The 18245-nt window shown below is 41.7% G+C and overlaps 2 protein-coding genes across 3 annotated transcripts; one reads left to right on the top strand and one right to left on the bottom strand.

Annotated features, from left to right (window-relative positions):
• Positions 1–286: 286 nt before the first annotated feature.
• Positions 287–5116, bottom strand: zbed4l2 (zinc finger BED-type containing 4-like 2). Of its 2 annotated transcripts, none has more exons than XM_023800527.2 (2): positions 4740–5116; positions 287–4211 (listed from the first exon to the last, which is right to left on the bottom strand). In XM_023800527.2, the coding sequence occupies exon 2, from the start codon at positions 4182–4184 to the stop codon at positions 1479–1481; it is 2706 nt and encodes a 901-aa protein (XP_023656295.1). In that variant the 5' UTR covers positions 4185–4211; positions 4740–5116; the 3' UTR covers positions 287–1478. The 2 variants fall into 2 exon arrangements, with proteins under 2 accessions (XP_023656295.1, XP_023656296.1); XM_023800528.2 differs by lacking the exon at positions 4740–5116 and adding an exon at positions 4500–4700.
• Positions 5117–5416: 300 nt separating this feature from the next.
• On the top strand, positions 5417–16646 carry napaa (N-ethylmaleimide-sensitive factor attachment protein, alpha a). The gene is made up of 11 exons (XM_023800536.2): positions 5417–5722; positions 6568–6647; positions 6862–6978; positions 7428–7474; positions 7865–7942; positions 9061–9116; positions 9220–9304; positions 9410–9514; positions 9873–9941; positions 10032–10082; positions 14203–16646. The coding sequence occupies exons 1-11, from the start codon at positions 5625–5627 to the stop codon at positions 14302–14304; spliced, it is 888 nt and encodes a 295-aa protein (XP_023656304.1). The 5' UTR covers positions 5417–5624; the 3' UTR covers positions 14305–16646.
• Positions 16647–18245: the final 1599 nt, after the last annotated feature.

Genomic DNA, 18245 nt, shown 5'->3' with positions numbered 1-18245 from the left:
TGTTTGTAGTTAATTAAAAGCATGTCAGCTCATTGTCAACAGAAAACACAAATAAATGAATGAGAGCCTGATGAAAGTAAAGGACCCTGTTCAGGATGCCCCCTGCTTGTGGGACCAGGGTTATTAAAAACCAAAACTCTATGGACACATTTTCGTTAACTGAAATAAAGTGTAAATATGAAGTTAAAAACTACAACTAAACAAAAACTATAAAAATATTGCTTCCCAAAGTAACAAATAAAAACAAATATCACATGCTTTCCGTTACTGTTTTTTTTTTAAAAAAAAAACTATTTAGCTAAAGTAATGGTTTTTTAAGCTTTCCTCCTTGATGGAAGTCATTTCAGGAAATGTAATCCAGTATATTGCCCACAGATGACCATTAATACCTGGAACATGTTTTGCCCACTTTAAGGACATTAGTACATGATACGCTCTGTATTTATTTAATATTCTCTGAAGATCAGACACATAAAATAACTACAACTTTCAGTCTGTCCCTGGAAATAAAATTACTAAAACTAAAACTACACTGGATTTCAATTGAAAATTGAAAAAAGTATAAAAATAAAAACTAAATTTAAAAATCAAAATTATACAAAGGAATTGGCTCCAGTCTTATCAGATGCCGTAAGCTGGTGTTTGGCTCTAAGGGTTACGAGGACTCATAATCACAAGGTCATTGGTTTGAATCCTATGGTCAGATGAGTGGTTTCAGTATTGGGGCCTTAACCCCAGTTAGCTCCAGGGACTGACTGACCTGCTTTCTCAATATCACCCTTTGAATAAAAGCATTTAATAAACAAACGTGTTACAGGTGGGGAGTGGTTGCTGAACATGCAAAAACTTGTGTTTAAAACGTTTACCTATTAATCATTTGCATTAACAACATTTATGGGGGAAACCTTGCTAAAATACAACACAATTGTCATAGTATCCAATATTCACACAAATACATATAGAAGTTTCTATATTTAATTTAAACTTTATTTACGCACATTTCATTATTTACATATTACTACCTTTCTCAAAGAACTGTAAATGTTTCTTTAAAATGGTGAAATGTTTATGTAAATTTTATAATGCTGTTTATTAGATTCCATAGAATATTCTAAAGTAGTTTTAGAGGGAGCAGATCCTTCATAACTCTACCCAAGCAGTGGATTTTCTGGCCATTAAGAGCAGCAAACTAGTTTTACAATAAAGCTGCCCATCTTAGTAAAGTTTCACCAGACAAGGCTACAAAGTGTATAGTTACTACACAAGCGTAAACCTAGAGTCTTAGTCGTTAGGAAATGTGAAATTAATTCGGTAGGTAAGTGCACCGGTAAAGAGGAAATGAAAATAGGCTAGAAAAAATCACTAGATATAACTGTGCTTCTCTTATCTGCCATTTCTCTTATAATCCTGAAAAATTTTGCCGTCTGCCGATAACCTTCATCCCACGACTTTTGAAGAAAGCCTGGTACATGGAGGAATCACAGGTCGTCTCCGCCCACCCAGGCCTTGTTGTCATAAGAAACTAATGACTGATACAGACTTTCTCGGGTCTGCTGCGTACTGTGACTATGAACACTGCTGTTACTGACATTATCCTGCTGACCTCCCTTCAAGTTCTCCACATAGTCACTGTTCTGATGCAGAAAGAGAACGTGATCTAGGTGCTGTGGACCCAGTGTAGCCCTCCTTTGAAAAACTGAGGCTTCCATGGGGGCGAAAGCCCTGTCCGCCGGTACAGCCGTAGCGGGAATGGCGAGGTACTTCCGCGCCAGTCTGGCTACGGCGGGGAACCGGTGCTCCTTAGCGCGCCACCAGTGTAACGGCGACAGGCTACGCTTGCACAGCGGTTCTGCAATGTAGTTCTCCAGTTGCTGATGAATCTCCGGCATCCTCTCGGTGGGGTCTTCACCCAGCAAGATGTCGTACATGCTCTGGGGTACTGGGGAAGCACGCTCGCGCGAGGCCACTGGCACATCACCTTTCGGCTGACTCCCCAGGCCCGTCCCACTGCTCGCTCTGTTAGGACCCCTCTCCAGCCTACAGTCGCCAGCCGGTGTTGGGGCATTAAGGGTAGCTGGGGTCACGGTATCCTGTTGCTTCAGCAAAATGACGTCACTTTCTTCGGCAGAACCACAGGACACCGGGGAATCCAAAGGGGGCACGGAGGCTGTGGACAGAGTGTCCCCCAATCCCAACGCCAGGTCCGTCCTCGGTCCTGCTGTAATCTCCTCCTCGTCATCTTCTACTCCTACTCTATCATTATCCCTTTCCCCATCGTCTACATACGCCTGAGCGGATAACAGGTCTTTGACTTTGTCGTGCAGTTTGCTACGCGCGTGTGGGCTAAGAAACCGTAGCTCTTTGAACCTGGGGTCTAGGAAAGAGGAAAGGACTGCCGGGCTGTCCAAGAGGACGTCCTCTTCCCTGAGCCTCCATCGTTGCTCCATTCCCAAACGCACCTTTTCCATGACGCACTGGGCCACAGCGCAGCTACTCTCCGACATGCGCTGGCCTAGGAGACGGGACACCCCGTGGAGACAGGGCATGAGGGCTGAGATGGGGCCATTTGTGTCTTCGCTGAGGAAAGAGGCAGCAATGCGTACCGTCTTCAGCACAGGCACCAGCTCCTGTAGGAGCCGCCACTGGTGGTCAGCCAAATTGGGGGCGGCTTTTTGCTCCTCCAGAACCGAGCTCACCACCCACTTCAGCTCCAAAAGGCTCTCACACATGTCAATGGCTGTGGCCCACCGTCCCGGGTCATCCAGCAGCAGCTGTGCACCAGCCTTGTTCGCCGCCTCTGCTTTATGGCTCAAAGCAGCAGCGGCATGCACGTCATGCTGGAAGTGCGAGATGATCCTGCGGGCTGCTCCCAGTGCCTGCCTCACCGGCTCCTCTCTGAGACCCTCCTGAACACACAGCTTAAGAGATTCTCCCGCACAGTGGAGCGCAACCCAGCCCATGGGCAGATTCTGAGCACCCGCTTGACTGGGGCGAATGAAATTATGTGCGGTCTCCGACTGTTTGTCCTGCTGTTTCTGAGCGCCTGGCTGGCCCACTTCAGAGGCCCAAGGTGTGTCATGGACCACGCAGAAGACAAAGCTTTCAGGGAGGCGGAATTCAGACAACACTTCCCTTAGAGTGTCCATGAGCTGGGCATCTCCTCGTGTGGCAGCGTCTTCCTCGAACTCTGGCATCGGACGGGTCTCTAGCACACAGCGGGCTAAACGCCAGTCCTTGTCGACAAAATGCGCACTTACAGTAGAGTATAGCTGCCCTCCACCTCCCACCCCACAGCCTGCCACTGAGCGCCAGCGTTCGGTACACAGCGCCAGGCAACGAGGCGCCAAGCTGGCCTGCAAATGGTGCTTCAGGTGCTGTTTAAGGACATGGTAGCGGTGCCAAAGCAGGCTGCCGAGCTGAGTCGGCGAAGGCACGTGATAGTGCGGCTCTAAGCAGCCTAAAAGCAGCCGAAAACCTCTCTCCTCCACGACGGAGAGCGGCTGCAGGTCTCGGAAGACCATCTCCAGGATGAGCTCAGTCAAGAGACTCGCTCGCTTGCTACTGCAACCGCTGGTGCTGGTGTCGCTGGTCCCAAAATTCGGCCCGGTGGCGTTGCTCTCGGGCTGCACAAATCCAGAGTGTGAGGGCTGAGCCGCATCTTGATCTTGGCTAGACACGTTTGAGGCACAACCTCCGGCACTGTTGGCGACACATGTGGTCCGTGCCCGTTTGGCATCCCCAGACTCTGGCAAAACATCAGCATCCTGGAGCTCCTCTTTTACCACCAGTGAAACCACCGGCTGAAGCATACATGTAGAGCCTGTGCTGGGTGTTATAGTGTTGCTGGTGGGGAAATTTGACTGTGGCACTGGTGGCAGCAATGTGCCCGAGACAGAAGCTACCATTGTGTTAGTGGGCACAGGGCCGTTATCTCGGATACTGTGTTTGCGGACGAGGTGCTCCCTCATTGTAGTGGTGCTGTTGTGGAACGACAACTGCTTCTTGCAGACATTGCACTCCACATGAGTCTCACTCAGCTGTGTGTAATAATTCCATACTTTGGACTTGCGCCGATCAACTGCGGCGCAATAAACCGGACGTCCCACTCCCCCTGTTGCCCTGTCACCCCGCCTCTTCAAGCCTGGGCCGTGACTGCTGGACAGCGAGTATGCTGGGAAATTCATGGGTGATGGAGGAGGGGACACCACCAGCTGGAGAATGAACAGATGCATTTAAAACTGAATGAGTTTATCAGCCAAGATCCACGATTCAAAATGGATTTTTAATTTTTCGTTTCTCTCATTTATTAAAACAGACACAGAGACTTCTTTTATCATCATTACACACTGATTTGTTAAAGAATATTACAATGAAAAATCTGATTGATATAGCGGAATAATAATTTAGCAATAAATGAATCATGTCGTGTTTCATAACTTGTACTAATATATAAATATTTATATTATTATTAGTAGGAATAGTATGATGTGCGCTAATACCTATTTGGGTCACATTCAACCGCAGGTCTTAAACTCAGTTTCCGGTGTACCGTTCGTACCCGATTTCCTTCCAAGGTTTTAATGTATTTATCTTTTGGGCTTTATGATTCTGAGCACGAGTTCTGTATGTGTGCAACCTTTTATTTCACAGGGTTCATTGACAGAAACACAAGTTAAGAAAAAAAAAACTGCACACACGGCCCTAGGGGAAAATGCATGACAAACTGGGTGGTTACCTACCTTAATAAGTCAATTGTTTTATGTACTATCACTGTGCAATAGTCACCTTACTACCAGAAATTGTATTTACTCGCCTTCCTTGACACGGTTGTCGTACTAACTGCAATATACTTCATCTATTTGTTTCTCTAAATAGTCCGCGCTAGCATGCTGGCTAGGTCAGTTCGGAGATCTTTCTTTCTTATGGCGATCAAAAGATCCATCGAAAGTCATCATCTTCGAGTGAATTAAATAATAAAAAGTTTTGCAGGGGAATGTAAAAACTAGCGTATTTAAAACAAACCAAACAATAAAGCTCTGTCTAAATCACCGCATGCAATGACCTTTCAACTGGAAATGATTAGGTCGAGTCCAGGGCTTTGCTCAGAAGTGTGACATGTACTTTAAAACGCGAAGTCGGGAGTAGTAAGACTTCTGTGTTGCGAGGCAAACTCACTTAGCTACCTAAACTATCCCAAGGATCTGTGTTATATCAAACGACTTCGACGGAAGCGAACATGTTAAATCCTACTAAAAACATTTAACTGCATACCAACAGAAATGAATTAGCTGATTAATATCGACACAATTTGCACTCCACATGAACTGTCCGTAATAAAAAATTAAATGTCATTAATGCCGTGGAGCATATTTTATGCATGCAGTAGATATATAAAGCATGGTTAATTTGACGTTTGTTACAGGTAGTGGGTTAGGGCAGCATTGTTGACTGACTGTAGAGGGTGGTGTCTTTCGCCCATGTCCCTTACTCCTGCACTCGCGTGACCAGGGCCCTACGTCGTTCCGCTCGCGGGCTGATGTGTCAAAGCTCCCTTAGCTTGGACCTCAGATCCCGGGGGTGGTCGATGCTTTACGGCTACAGCGCGGTGCAACCGGCCAAACGCCATGGATAACTCGGGAAAGGAGAAGGAGGCGCTGGCCCTCATGGCCGAAGCGGAGAAGAAGCTGAAGTCTTCGCAGTCGTTTTTCGGGACGCTGTTCGGGTGAGTCTGCTGCTCGCCCCGGTTCACCTCGCCTCCGATAGTTTATTGACGCAGCTGGTTTTAGCGGAAGGCTAGGAGGGGAAAACACAACCCGTCCCAAAGTTAAAATCCATCTTTGGACTAGGATTAAAGCGACCGAGAGGCGCCTCACGCTCATTTATGCCTTTAACTGGCTGCAGATACTTGATCAGTGACCGGCAAAGCCCGTCGTTAGGGTGCCGCAATACCTGCTTTTCTCCAGCCCAGAGGAGGAAGGCCCTGCTATGTGACAACTTTGTTATTAATGCTGGCGTGAATTTGCAGCCCAGTTCTCCTGTCGCAAACTTTTAAGGTAGCATATTGTCAATTATATATATATATATATATATATATATATATATATATATATATATTTATTTGACAACTGTGAACTATTGCAGTGGGTAATTGTAAGGAGCCTTGTCACTAGTCAGTGTATGTGTGTATATATATATATATAAACTACTGTAATTGGGTCGAGTAATAACTTCTTAAACGTTTATAAATGTTTATAGATCTCATGAAAGTTAAAGAACAACTGGTATTTTAAAAAAATGACCCTTGTGACGAGGGTAGGCAAAATAATGTTGTGGTTTGAGAGCATAACGTAAATTTGTCTTCGGGTCCGAATGTTTTGACAGACACTCACCCGGAAATGTTTGGCTGCCTTTTTTATCCATTTATTTTTTTAAATCAAACCGTGTTTAAGGTATTTAAACTTTACTTCTTTTTGGAGAGGCACGCGTCGACACTTATTTAAAATATTGAGACACGTTTGCTGTAGTACGTAAGTCTAAACTCCACATTGTCTATTAATGTTTGTGCAGGGGATCCTCGAAGGTGGAGGAGGCTTGTGATATGTACGCCAGGGCTGCAAACATGTTCAAGATGGCAAAAAATTGGAGTGGTAAAAAGCGAGCTTATATTATTAGTGGGAGGGAAATGCTTGTGTTGTGCAAGTCTTTTAGTGTTTGGGGAAATTGTTGTGGATAGGGTGTGCTTTCAGATTCTGTCAGCCTCTCTGTGGTTGGGTTGGGGGGGGGGGAGGGTTGTTAAGGTATTTTATCAGTACAAATTTTGGAGATCTGGTGTCTCAGCTTTTGTTGTGCTGCTTGCTTCAGGGGCAGGCAATGCCTTCTCCCAGGCTGCGCGACTTCACCTGCAGATGCAGAGCAAACACGACGCAGCCACCAACTTTGTCGATGCTGGCAACGCATTTAAAAAAGCTGACCCACAAGGTAAAGCCGCGAAATAAATGCTTACAGCTCCAGCCAAACGGTCTGCTTAGTCTCTCTGCGACAAAGGAGCTGCGTTATTCTGCTTCGAACCCATAATTTATCTGTACATTTTAGTTTATATATTACATTATTAGAATGCACAGTCAACTGTACAGATTCAATTAGGATTGTGTTGTGTTTTCATGTCATACATTCTAGTTCTTTGTTTTACTTATATATTTTTTTTGGCCTATATTGTGTGGCATTAGTTGCTGCTGGATTGCTTGTGTGTCCTGCAATAAAATACCGTCCTTTGCAGGGTGGTGCCTGCCTTCCCCCATCCTACCTAAGACAGGCAGTCTCATCCTGACCCTGGACTGGAAGAGCAGTTCAGGATGATGTGTGGATTTGTGTGTTAGCTGTAAATTGATTTTATATATATGTTTTTTTTCTTTCTTTCTTTTTAACAGAGGCTATCAACTGTCTGAACCGGGCAATTGAAATTTACACAGACATGGTCAGTAACTTTTTTGTGTGCCCTGTTTATTTGCACGTTCTTGTTAATGTACCGTTGTTTCCATTTCTGTATTTGACCTTAGAGGGAACTATCCTGCTTGTGTTTGTTTTTCATTTAGCCGTGTTTTGATTGACTTTGTGAGGCAGCATTTCTGTTTTTCTTTACACATTGACTCCAAATCCATTGCTCAGTTTCAATTTTCTAGTCATAATTCAGTGACCTGCTGTGCTGTTCATACACTGTTTCACCTCTTTGTCAGTGAATCTTCTGTGCAGATGGGGTTATGTCTAGCTTACGATTTGGCTGTTAATGCCTGAATGCATGCTTACTGTGCATGTATCTGACGTTGTCACTAACCGTATTGTTTTGTTTCTTCCTATGATACAACAGGGTCGTTTTACCATTGCAGCGAAACATCATATTTCCATAGCCGAAATCTATGAGACTGAGTTAGTGGACGTTGATAAGGTCAGTAAAACTCCTGGAAAGTGCCTGAGTTTCTATACACACACACATAATGTAGAGTGAAAAAGTAAGTACACCCCGTGTTTTTATTTTTTGTGTTGTTTTTTTCGCCCGCTGGAATTGTGCCCAGACAACTCCACTGTTGACTCATCTGTCTAGAGCATCTTGTTCCAACGTGCAAACGTTGTCCCTCATTTTGGTGTTTAATGGCAAACTTCAGTCTTGTATTGATGATGATGATTGCTGACCTTCTGTGTAGGCAGAATTTGTCTGCTCTCTCTCTCTTTCTCTTGATTGACTCATGCATGTTTACATGGATTGTGACAAGAGCTGTCTATAGATCCCTTGATGATACCCCGAGAATCTTTGAGATTTCTGGATGCACTTTGTGCTCTTCTCTTTTGCTGATTTTTGGTAGGATGGCCTGGCTTGGACAGATTGACACTGGTCTGAAACCTTCTCCATTTGCAAAATTTTAGTTTGTTTGACCAAACAAGACCAGTTGTTTATGTAAGGTGTACCTCTCAAAGATACTGTCTAATAATGACCTAATTATTGGGCCTGATTTGGTGCATCAGATTTTGATTTTCACATCCAGTGTAATGGTAAATGAGGCATGTACTATCTGTTTCCTCACAAGAAATTAGAATTAATGTTTATTGTAATTGTATAATATGTATATGTGTGTACTGTTCTGTTCAGAAGTCTTGGGCTGCTAAAGAGAATTTCTGTTTAAATTCTTTGTGTTTTTTTTGTTTTTTGTTTTGTTTATGAAAGTGTGAGCTTAGCCATTTGAAAACCTCTCCTAAAGTCACTCCAGCATTTTCAGTAACCAGCCAGTACACCAATGCAGTGCTAGCATGCTATATCTGGCCAGTGAATATCACATCGCATTATAAATATTTTTTTAATTCTAAATTGTTTTTTGAGCGAATGTACTCTTACTACCAAGATTACTGGCTTTAAGCATTTTCCTTGGGGGTCCAAGATTTGTGTCTGTGTGTGTGTGCGAAAAATATGGCTATTAACTTTTTAAGCTTCAGTGTGACCATACATTGCATGTAAGTTAAGGAGCATTGTAGCGTTCAGTGTTGCACGTTTGATATTGTTTATCTTCATAGGCAATCGCTCATTACGAGCAGGCAGCCGACTACTACAAAGGTGAAGAGTCAACCAGGTAACATGGGAGACCGGTTTAAAATGCACCGGCATCTTCTCCGATGCTCGTGTGTAAGTGTGCTTATGGTTTTTTTTTTTTTTTTTGTGCTGTGTCTCCCAAGCTCTGCCAACAAGTGTCTCCTCAAAGTAGCTACCTATGCTGCTCAGCTGGAGCAGTATCAGAAAGCTATTGAAATCTACGAACAGGTGAGCTTTGATTCCATACTGATAGGCTGGTAATGGCCAATTAGACTTTTTTATTTTTTATTTTTTATTTTTGCAGCATCACTGCCATTGTTTTTGTGTACCCAGATTGGAACCTATGCGATGGACAGCACCCTGCTGAAGTACAGTGCGAAAGACCATTTCTTCAAGGCAGCACTCTGTCACTTTTGTGTGGACATGCTGAATGCTAAGGTCTGCCTTTACATCCTCCTGGGACAATGTTGCTGTTTTTTCTGATTTTTACCCACAAAACATAGCACATAATATCGTCCAGTACACTTTTGTATGTATGGGTGGAAGGATGCTATTCATTGATGTAACATTTCAAGAGAGAGAATTTTGCCTGCGTTGAAATCTACAATAAGTTAGTAACCAGAAATGGGGCCGGTATTGTTTATGATGTAAGTTGAGAGCTTATTTAATATTTATGTGATTTTGTCTTTAGTATAATTCTCTGTGGCACACTGTGGCGAATAGACACGTGTTGCTGGGAGACATAAATAATGAATGTATGTGTCACTAACTTCAGTTATATTTCCACTCCTCTCAGCTGGCTCTGCAGAAATATGAGGAAATGTTCCCAGCCTTCTCAGACTCCCGAGAGTGTAAGCTGGTGAAGGTGAGCATCTGTTTGTCCTTCTCTCTTCCCCCTCATTAATTGTGCCAGGTTTTATGAAGTTCTAACCCGTGACTCTCTTTTTGATGGCAGAAACTCCTTGATGCTTATGAAGAACAGAACGTTGATGCCTACACTGATTCTGTGAGTTTCCTTCCCCCTTTGTTTACATTCTTTTGCTTTTTTATAGCAACCTTTACTCGTTATCTTCTTCTTTAAAGTCTTCCAAAAAGATCCTCTTGTACGATCTTGCATGCTTTGATGTGCCTAGTGCACCGTACAGTAAGCACACATTGTACTTGTACATCCTCTTTGTTTTTTTTGTCTAAAACTTTGTGACAAAATCCACTATAAGGAGCTTTTGCGGAGGAATTCATCAGATTCTAAAGACTGATTTGTTTCATTCTTACTGACTATATAATCCTTACAGTTAATCAGAAAATGCACGTGTTGAATTGCAAGTACGTCACTATTCAATGCTAATACAATAGGTTGTAAATCACTTTTCAGTGATTTTTGTCATTGGTCAAGCTTTGCAGAAAGTTGTTTTTATCTGTTGGTTGTCTGCAAAGTTGTTGTTGCCCTTCAATAAGTGCTTGCACTTCCTTTTATAGCCACTAGAGTGCATCATAGAATGGCAGAATAGTATCATTTTGCGTTTAGATTTATTGGGCAATGCTTTTGTGCAAACTTGCTTTAACAAACTTACTGCTCTGATTGTGCCACTGTAGTGCTGCTAGGCTAAGTGTTGATTGCCCAGAAACAGATGTGCGGGGGAAAGGGGCTATATGAACATCACACAAAACCTAGGGCTACACAAATACACCCTAGAGGGAGTCCAAGGAACTAATCACAATGTGTACGACACAGAAGGCCATCTGGCAAACTGCATCACAGCACAATAAGTCAACAATGAACAGTGCTAGGGAATGAGGTTAATTTGCAGGACAAACATTGAGGTGTACTTGATAGTTGTGTCCTATTCTACAGATCAGATGGAGTTCACAAATAACATTACAACTAGAGAGAGCAAGATATTTCTCCTGGTCCGATCCATATACCAGTTATTAAAACTGAGTTTCTGCCAATACCAATACCAACCTCAAACCATAGTAGTCAGCTACCTTGATATCATTCAGCTACCTTGAATGATATTATCAGTTTATCACCACTTTCCATGTCAAATGATTTTGTCATTTCCTGTAAATATTACATTGAGATGATTTGTATATTATATGTCCCTGTATGCACAAAGTTGCTATCTTATGCCCTGGTAAATTTGATATGCTAAATTTAATGGCAATGAAAATTTTTAAAGTTACTGTGAGAAACGCAACATTGTGCTGTCACAAAGACTGCTAATGTGACTGAGGTGGGGTGCTAGGAAAGATGTGCAGCAGACCCAAGTCAAGACTTCTACCATTAATGATACGGTTGTGCACATACACTAACAAATATTATTCATTACTGATATTTATATATTTTGATTTTGCAAATTATAGCTGTCACAATTACTTGATTTAAACTCGATTTACTCAATTATTAAAAAGCACCAATTTAAAATTTTCCTTCTTGATTTATTTGGCAATATGGTCATAAAAGCACATAAAAGATAAGGGTCCAGATAACGAAAGAGTTTTCGGTTATGTGGAAGTACATTTAAAGTGCATGAAAATTCCGTCGTCTGTCTTTGTTGCAAAGCAGAACTTCATCACCGCAGCTCAGCTGCAATGCAAATGTATCTTAAAAGAAGACATTCAGGTTTGACAGACTCACCCTGTACTGTAATGTGAGGCTAACAATAGAAATGTGCCATTGAGCCTCTCGGAGTAGCATAACCTGTCATTTTGCTCAATTTACTTTCTGCGATTTCCTCTATGTCTAAATGATTGCTGATAAAACAAGGGGCACTTTTCCACCACCCCAGGTACAGTACAGTACTTTTGCTTTACCATTAAGCCTACACCTACGCATGGGACGGTGAACTCGTAGTGTGGCTGATGTCAGTCGTCGAGACATGGTGCAGGATAATATGGGGTGTTTTAGTGAGTCCGATACCTGTGCAGGCGCAGATGTCATGAGGTTCTGTAATGCTTGGCGCACAATACCACAATCCTCCCTTAGTGTGGTCTGTCTTGCCTGACCAGAACCTTCACAGTGCTATGTGTGGGTGCCCTCACGTGCCCATCGAGCGACTGTGACATCTGCATGCCCCACAGGCCGGGCAATTGCAGGATACGACCACCCGACCTCTTGCAAACCCACAATGCGACTCCTATACTCTGTCAAGTGCTGGTAATGCTGTCTAATGTGTCTATGAGGCATCCTCTGTGTCCGGTGACTAGACGTGCCAGCTCCTTGCAAATCGAATCATTTACATGCTGGTCTGCACGTGTACCAAATTGTCACGCTCCGCTCCGTCCGCTCCCGATGTGTGCCACGCCCACCTCGTTACCTCGTGTTCAGCCCTAAGTGTGATTGCCTGTGTCCTGTTAAGTCTAGCTTGTCTTGTGTATTTAGTCCTCGTCTGAGTCAGTCTTCCCCAGACTTGTCATTGTATTGTCCTTCGATGTCCGTACCTGTCCGTCTGCCTCCAAATAAACCCCGTTTCCCTGACGACCTGGCTGCTCTCGCCTGCTTCCCTTCTCGCCTCCCCGACGATCGTGACACAAATTATGTGTACGATTACTTTTGGCAAAACTTTAACCCCCACACTATATTGTCCGTACAGAATTGAAAGTAAGCAAAAGCCTTATTTTAATATCTGATCAGCGATGTAGGAATTGGATGTCCATAACATGCGATGCTGGTATTAATATCACACATCATCCAGCCCTATAATGTACTACAGCCAATTTTCTAATTCAGCATAAAGTACCCGGCCTCATGCTGTGATGTCATTCGGCACCGGTACCAGTTTTTACGCCAGTGGAAAACCAACACCTTGAAGTACCGTAATTTCGGTTCTTTCTCTAAGTACCAAAATTCCAGTACCTGGTGCGGTGGAAAAACATTTAGAATGCATTATGAACAGAGACAGAGACAGAGACAGAGACAGAGACAGAGACAGAGACAGACAGATAGATAGATATATGTGTGTATGTGTATATATGTGTATATATATATATATATGTATGTGTATATATAGTTTATTATAGAAGAGAGCTTTATAGAGCATTCATAATGCATAATAAACAGGGCTATAATGCGTTATGCTTTTTTTATAAATAGATATAGCCATGTTTGTAATGCTTTGAGTGCATTGAGTGTTGCCTCCAAACATGTATCAAACCAAAACATTTTGTAGTAGCGGAAGTTGCTTGTCCTAGCCGTCCTAAGCCGCAATGCTTGCACTGCATGTAGTTACACTCTTTCGAGATTGGGACAGATAGACAACCAAGAATACTCCACCCTGGTAGTGATGTTCACCTCCTGGCTGAACGAGTGTCCAGCTGCAACAGCTACTCAAATATCTTGCCAGTCCTCATGAAAGTGACAAGCGCTTTGTCCATCTTGGCAGCAGGATTCCTTCTGGAGGGCGACTGGTGATTTGGGGCACATTTACCAGTCTTCTGTGTCGAGGTCCTTAACGCAGTTTGCCAGCATTGCAAGGCAATCTTGTCCCACAGTACTGACTTTATTAAATTTCTCAGCACACAAGACCAGAGGAGAGTAAATAGAAAGTTTTATCGTGTGGCTGGCTTTCCAAGCCTGTGCACATTTTGCCATTGAGGCTCCCGCTGAAAACGAGTTGATGAGAAATGGGAAACTTCAACACAGCATCAATGTGCAAGTTGTGTGCAACTCATACAACCAAATTCCAAATTTGGTTCAGCCTATGATTAATTCATTCTGTGTAATTACACCTTGGCACAAAAACTGGTGGACTTACCTGACTAGGACGCATACCTAAAGGGTAACCATTCTGTGCTTAATGGTGTAATTCTGTAGGATTTAATTGCACTGACCCACAGTTGGTTTGGAACAATACATGCCTATGTTGTAGTGTATATGCTTGTTTTGACTATGCAGTTGATTTCATTTTTATTTTATCAGCAATGTATTCTAAGCTTTCAGTCCATATTGTTAATATATTACTGATATGTTACACCATATCTATTGGTGAGGCGTATTTGTTTAAGGGATTGTTTTGAATAAAGTGTTAAAGGCATCTGTCTTCATGATGCGAGAATACAGCCTATAGAGTAGGATACTGTAGAAAGCTTTGGTGTTCAGAGCTGTTCATTTTTGTTTTTGCTTATAGGTAAAAGAATTTGATTCCATCTCTCGGCTGGATCAGTGGCTTACCACCATGCTTCTCAGAATCAAAAAGACCATACAGAACGAAGAGAGTGACCTACGTTAGCTGCTCGCCTTCCTTTCTCTGTCACAGTCCTTCCCCACACACTGCCACAACCCCACCTCTCTTCCATCTTTTGTATTTTTCTGCTTTTTTCCTCCGCTTTTTCTTTTACGGATTGTTTTCTTCACACATGCTAGTATTTCACATCTTTCCATGCCTCTTTGCTTTTCTTCTTGCCACAACTGTGCTCAGCAATAACAAATTGCAAACACCTTTCTGGGTCATTAAGATGATGAAGCCCAGCTTTATATACCAAGATACTTTTAAGTATAATTCACTGTTATTTTTATGATTTATTAAACAGTTGAACTTCAAACTCTAAATGGTAACAGCAACAAAAAGAATTTTAAGAATAACTGCATGAAAGTAGGATGCTAAATGGGGGGAAAAAAAGTTTTCAAAATAAAACCAGAGTTCTCAATGACGTCCACTATGTTCTCAAATGGGGAACCGTCTGCATCACACATAAAATATAAAACTAACACATTGGTATATTTTTACTTTGTCATAAAGATAGAGATGTTGACGCACCATGAAACTAGAAAAAGTGTCCCATTTTGGGAGGGGGTTGTCTGATTATAGTGTGCCAGCAGCCAGAAGAGTCAAATAAATTTTTCTTGTTCTGGCAATATCAAACAGCAACTGAGAATACTGCTTAAAACCTGTAGTTTTTCAACATAACACACGTTCCGCAGTCAGTAAGAAAAAGCTGACTTTCACGTCAGTCATGTTTGTAATGAGTTTATCATGTCGACATTTCAGCCACGCTAAGCATTCAGATCATTACAGATTATTTAGCAATTTTAAGATAATCTGATAAAACAAACTTAAATACAAGGAAAAAATATGAAACAAACTTTCAGCAGCTAACCTAAAAAAAATCTGAATCAATGAATAACTGATACCAGTGTACTGCCCATCACCACTTTACAGTTATATCGTCTAACTGTGTTATAGCAAGAGATTTTCAATATATATTCAGTTGTCAGGAACATGGTAAGCAACTCCAAAGTATTGTGAGGCAAGAATATGAAGTACCAGTTGAACTGTCCCAGTGCGTAGCATACTTCCTTGAATGGTATATGTCTACAACCTCATGCCTACAGGTAGATGACCAGCTGAAAAGCACTGACTGTGACTGAGGTCTCTTTAATCATGTACTTTTCATGATGACGTCTGTAAATTGTATTCTTTGGGGTAAGGGTTGTGTATTTTTTGGGCTCAATATGATCCATGCTGGTTTTAAAATGAGAAGAAAATTCTCTCAACAGTTCAGCTGAAATTGACTTTGTGGGTTATGGGAAGATATATCACCAAAAAAAATTTTAATAGATTTTTTTTTGTGCATTTTTTATGGTCTACCTCCGTTACCGTTTGGGGGCATATTGCCCCCAAATTTAACGTCTTATTTTTCCCTGCAATAACAGTATATTTCAGACCTTTTTCATTACTAACGACCACCCCAACCCTTTCCATAAAAAAATGCTACCCTAAAATTATTTATCTCATGCAAAAGAAACTGTGCCAAAGAGGAAATTTTTATGAAAAAAGTCATCTGAAAATGTTAATTTTAGTTCTCTAAAAAAAGGTGTACTTTCGAACAAAATATAATTTGAAAATTGTTATGCTTTATTATAAATTTTGATCTCTTTAGGACAAGTCAGCAGTTTCTACATGTTTGATTCTGCCAAGTTTTATGGTGTTTTTGTGGATCATGAACACAAACGCAGGCCCTAATTTCAGAGAAATCCTGTTCAAGTGAATGGTAGGGTCAGTTTGACCACAGACGGTAACAGAAGTACATAATTTTTTAGAGCACTTAGTCATTTGGAAATCTTAATTTTTTATAAAATTGGCACAAAAGTTGGCACAGTTTATGCACAAGTATTATTTTAGGTTGACAACAGCTATCGTTGCCGAAAATGGTGTTCTGCCAACCAGAAATGGAGGTTCTGTGGTCCAAATTTTTTGTTTTAGGGAAGGGGTTGGGATGGTCCTTAGTAATGGAAAAAGGTCTGAAGTATATTCGTTATCGTGGGAAAAAATGTAAGACATTAAATTTGGGGGTAGTATGCCCCCAAGCATTACAGTAGTATTTACAATATTCTAGAATACACCAGTGGGATAATTAGTGCTTTTCTAGTTGGTATCTGAGGTAAATTATAAAGCCTGTCACACCAAATCATATTTTGGCCGATGCTTCTTGTCTCTCTCAGATCCACATTGAATTGTATCGGATTATGCTTTGTAAAATAAAAGCTGGTTTGTATGGCATTAGAAAAACGCAAAATGTTATTGGCCCTGGAATAAAATTGAAATTAAAAATCATAATTGCTATTTAATAATGATGCCGTTGGAATGGCTCTGTGTGTAATAGTGGCAGACAAAAAAAAATGAAAATTTTTGCCATCTCGCGCTACAGTCAATATATTACCTGTTTATTTGTGGGAAAGATGAATATTGCAATTGTAACATGAAACATCAAATGGAGCTTTTAAACCTTTTCTGTTCTTGAGTGCTTCTCAAATCAAATCTTGCAGTATCCAAGTGAAAAAATGAACATGATGTTTCTGAAATTGAATACACCATTATTCTTTAAAACAACACACACCAGTGGATGTAAATTTTGCTTTAATCATACCCTTCCCCATGGAGAACCATTTGCCTTTTATTCTTAATATGGTTCTTCCAGCTCAGTACAATTGCTTGGTGATCATCGATGGACTCGGGGGTATAGATTTGGGTACGGAGATGTGGGATTACCAGGTATGTAATTCAAGATTCAAAGAACTTTATTAATCCCAAAGGGAAATTACTTTGTCTTGGTTATACAGTTGCTCTGATTAATTTACTGGGAAGAAAGGAAAAAAAAGTAAATAGTTTAGGAAAAAGTATTAGAATGGAAAAATATAGATATAAAAATTTAAAGAAAAATACCAATAAGTAGAAGCAAAATATAATAAAATTAAATTAAATATAGCACACATGTTTAGTAATGCACTAGAAATGCCGTGTAGATAAGGAGAAATATTGCACAAATGTAATAGTCAGATATTGCACATGGAACATTAGTTGAGAACAGTAGTGCTGTAAAATATTATTATTGAGCAGGAACTACACATAGTTCAAGTCCCGTACTGAAAACATTACAGAGAAGAGTTATATATTTTAATGGCCATTGGGAGAAAAGATCTCCTGTGGCGCTCTGTAGAACACCTGGTCATAATCAGTCTCTGGCTGAAATTGCTCCTTTGATCGGAGAGAACTCTATATAGCGGGTGAGAAGGACTGTTCAGGATTGTGCGTGTTTTGGACAGGATCCTCCTCCTTGCCACGACATCAAAAGAGTCCAGATCCACGCCCAGTACAGATCCGGCCCTTTTAATTACCTTATTCAGTCTGTTCCTGTCTGCTGCTTTCATGTTACAGCCCCAACAGACCACAGCATAAAAGACAACACTCGCCACAACCGATTCGTAAAACATCTGAAGAACGGTATTACAGATGTTGAATGATCTGAGCCTTCTCAGAAGGTGCAACCTGCCCTGTCCTTTCTTGTAGAGTGCCATAGTGTTAACTGACCAGTCCAGTTTGTTATCCAGATGCACTCCCAGGTATTTGTACTCTGAGACCATGTCCACTGTTTCACCCTGGACAGATATAGGAGTCACAGGGGTTCCACTCTTCCTAAAGTCGACCACTAGCTCCTTCGTCTTCTTGATGTTGAGTTGTAGATGGTTACGCTCACACCAGAAAACAAAGTCATCCACCACAGTCTGGTACTCGGAGATGTCACCGTCCTTAATACATCCCACCACCACAGAGTCGTCAGAGAACTTCTGTAGGTGGCATGATGCTGAATTATATTTAAAGTCTGATGTATAGATGGTACAGGTAATGTTACCAGGGTGGGGGGTTCGGGGCTGATTTGGTCCCTACCAATG

This window comes from Paramormyrops kingsleyae, chromosome 18 (genome assembly GCF_048594095.1).
Source record: "Paramormyrops kingsleyae isolate MSU_618 chromosome 18, PKINGS_0.4, whole genome shotgun sequence".
NCBI classification, from domain to species: domain Eukaryota; kingdom Metazoa; phylum Chordata; class Actinopteri; order Osteoglossiformes; family Mormyridae; genus Paramormyrops; species Paramormyrops kingsleyae.
Note: the sequence above shows the minus strand (reverse complement) of the source record. Positions and strands in the feature narration are given on the sequence as shown.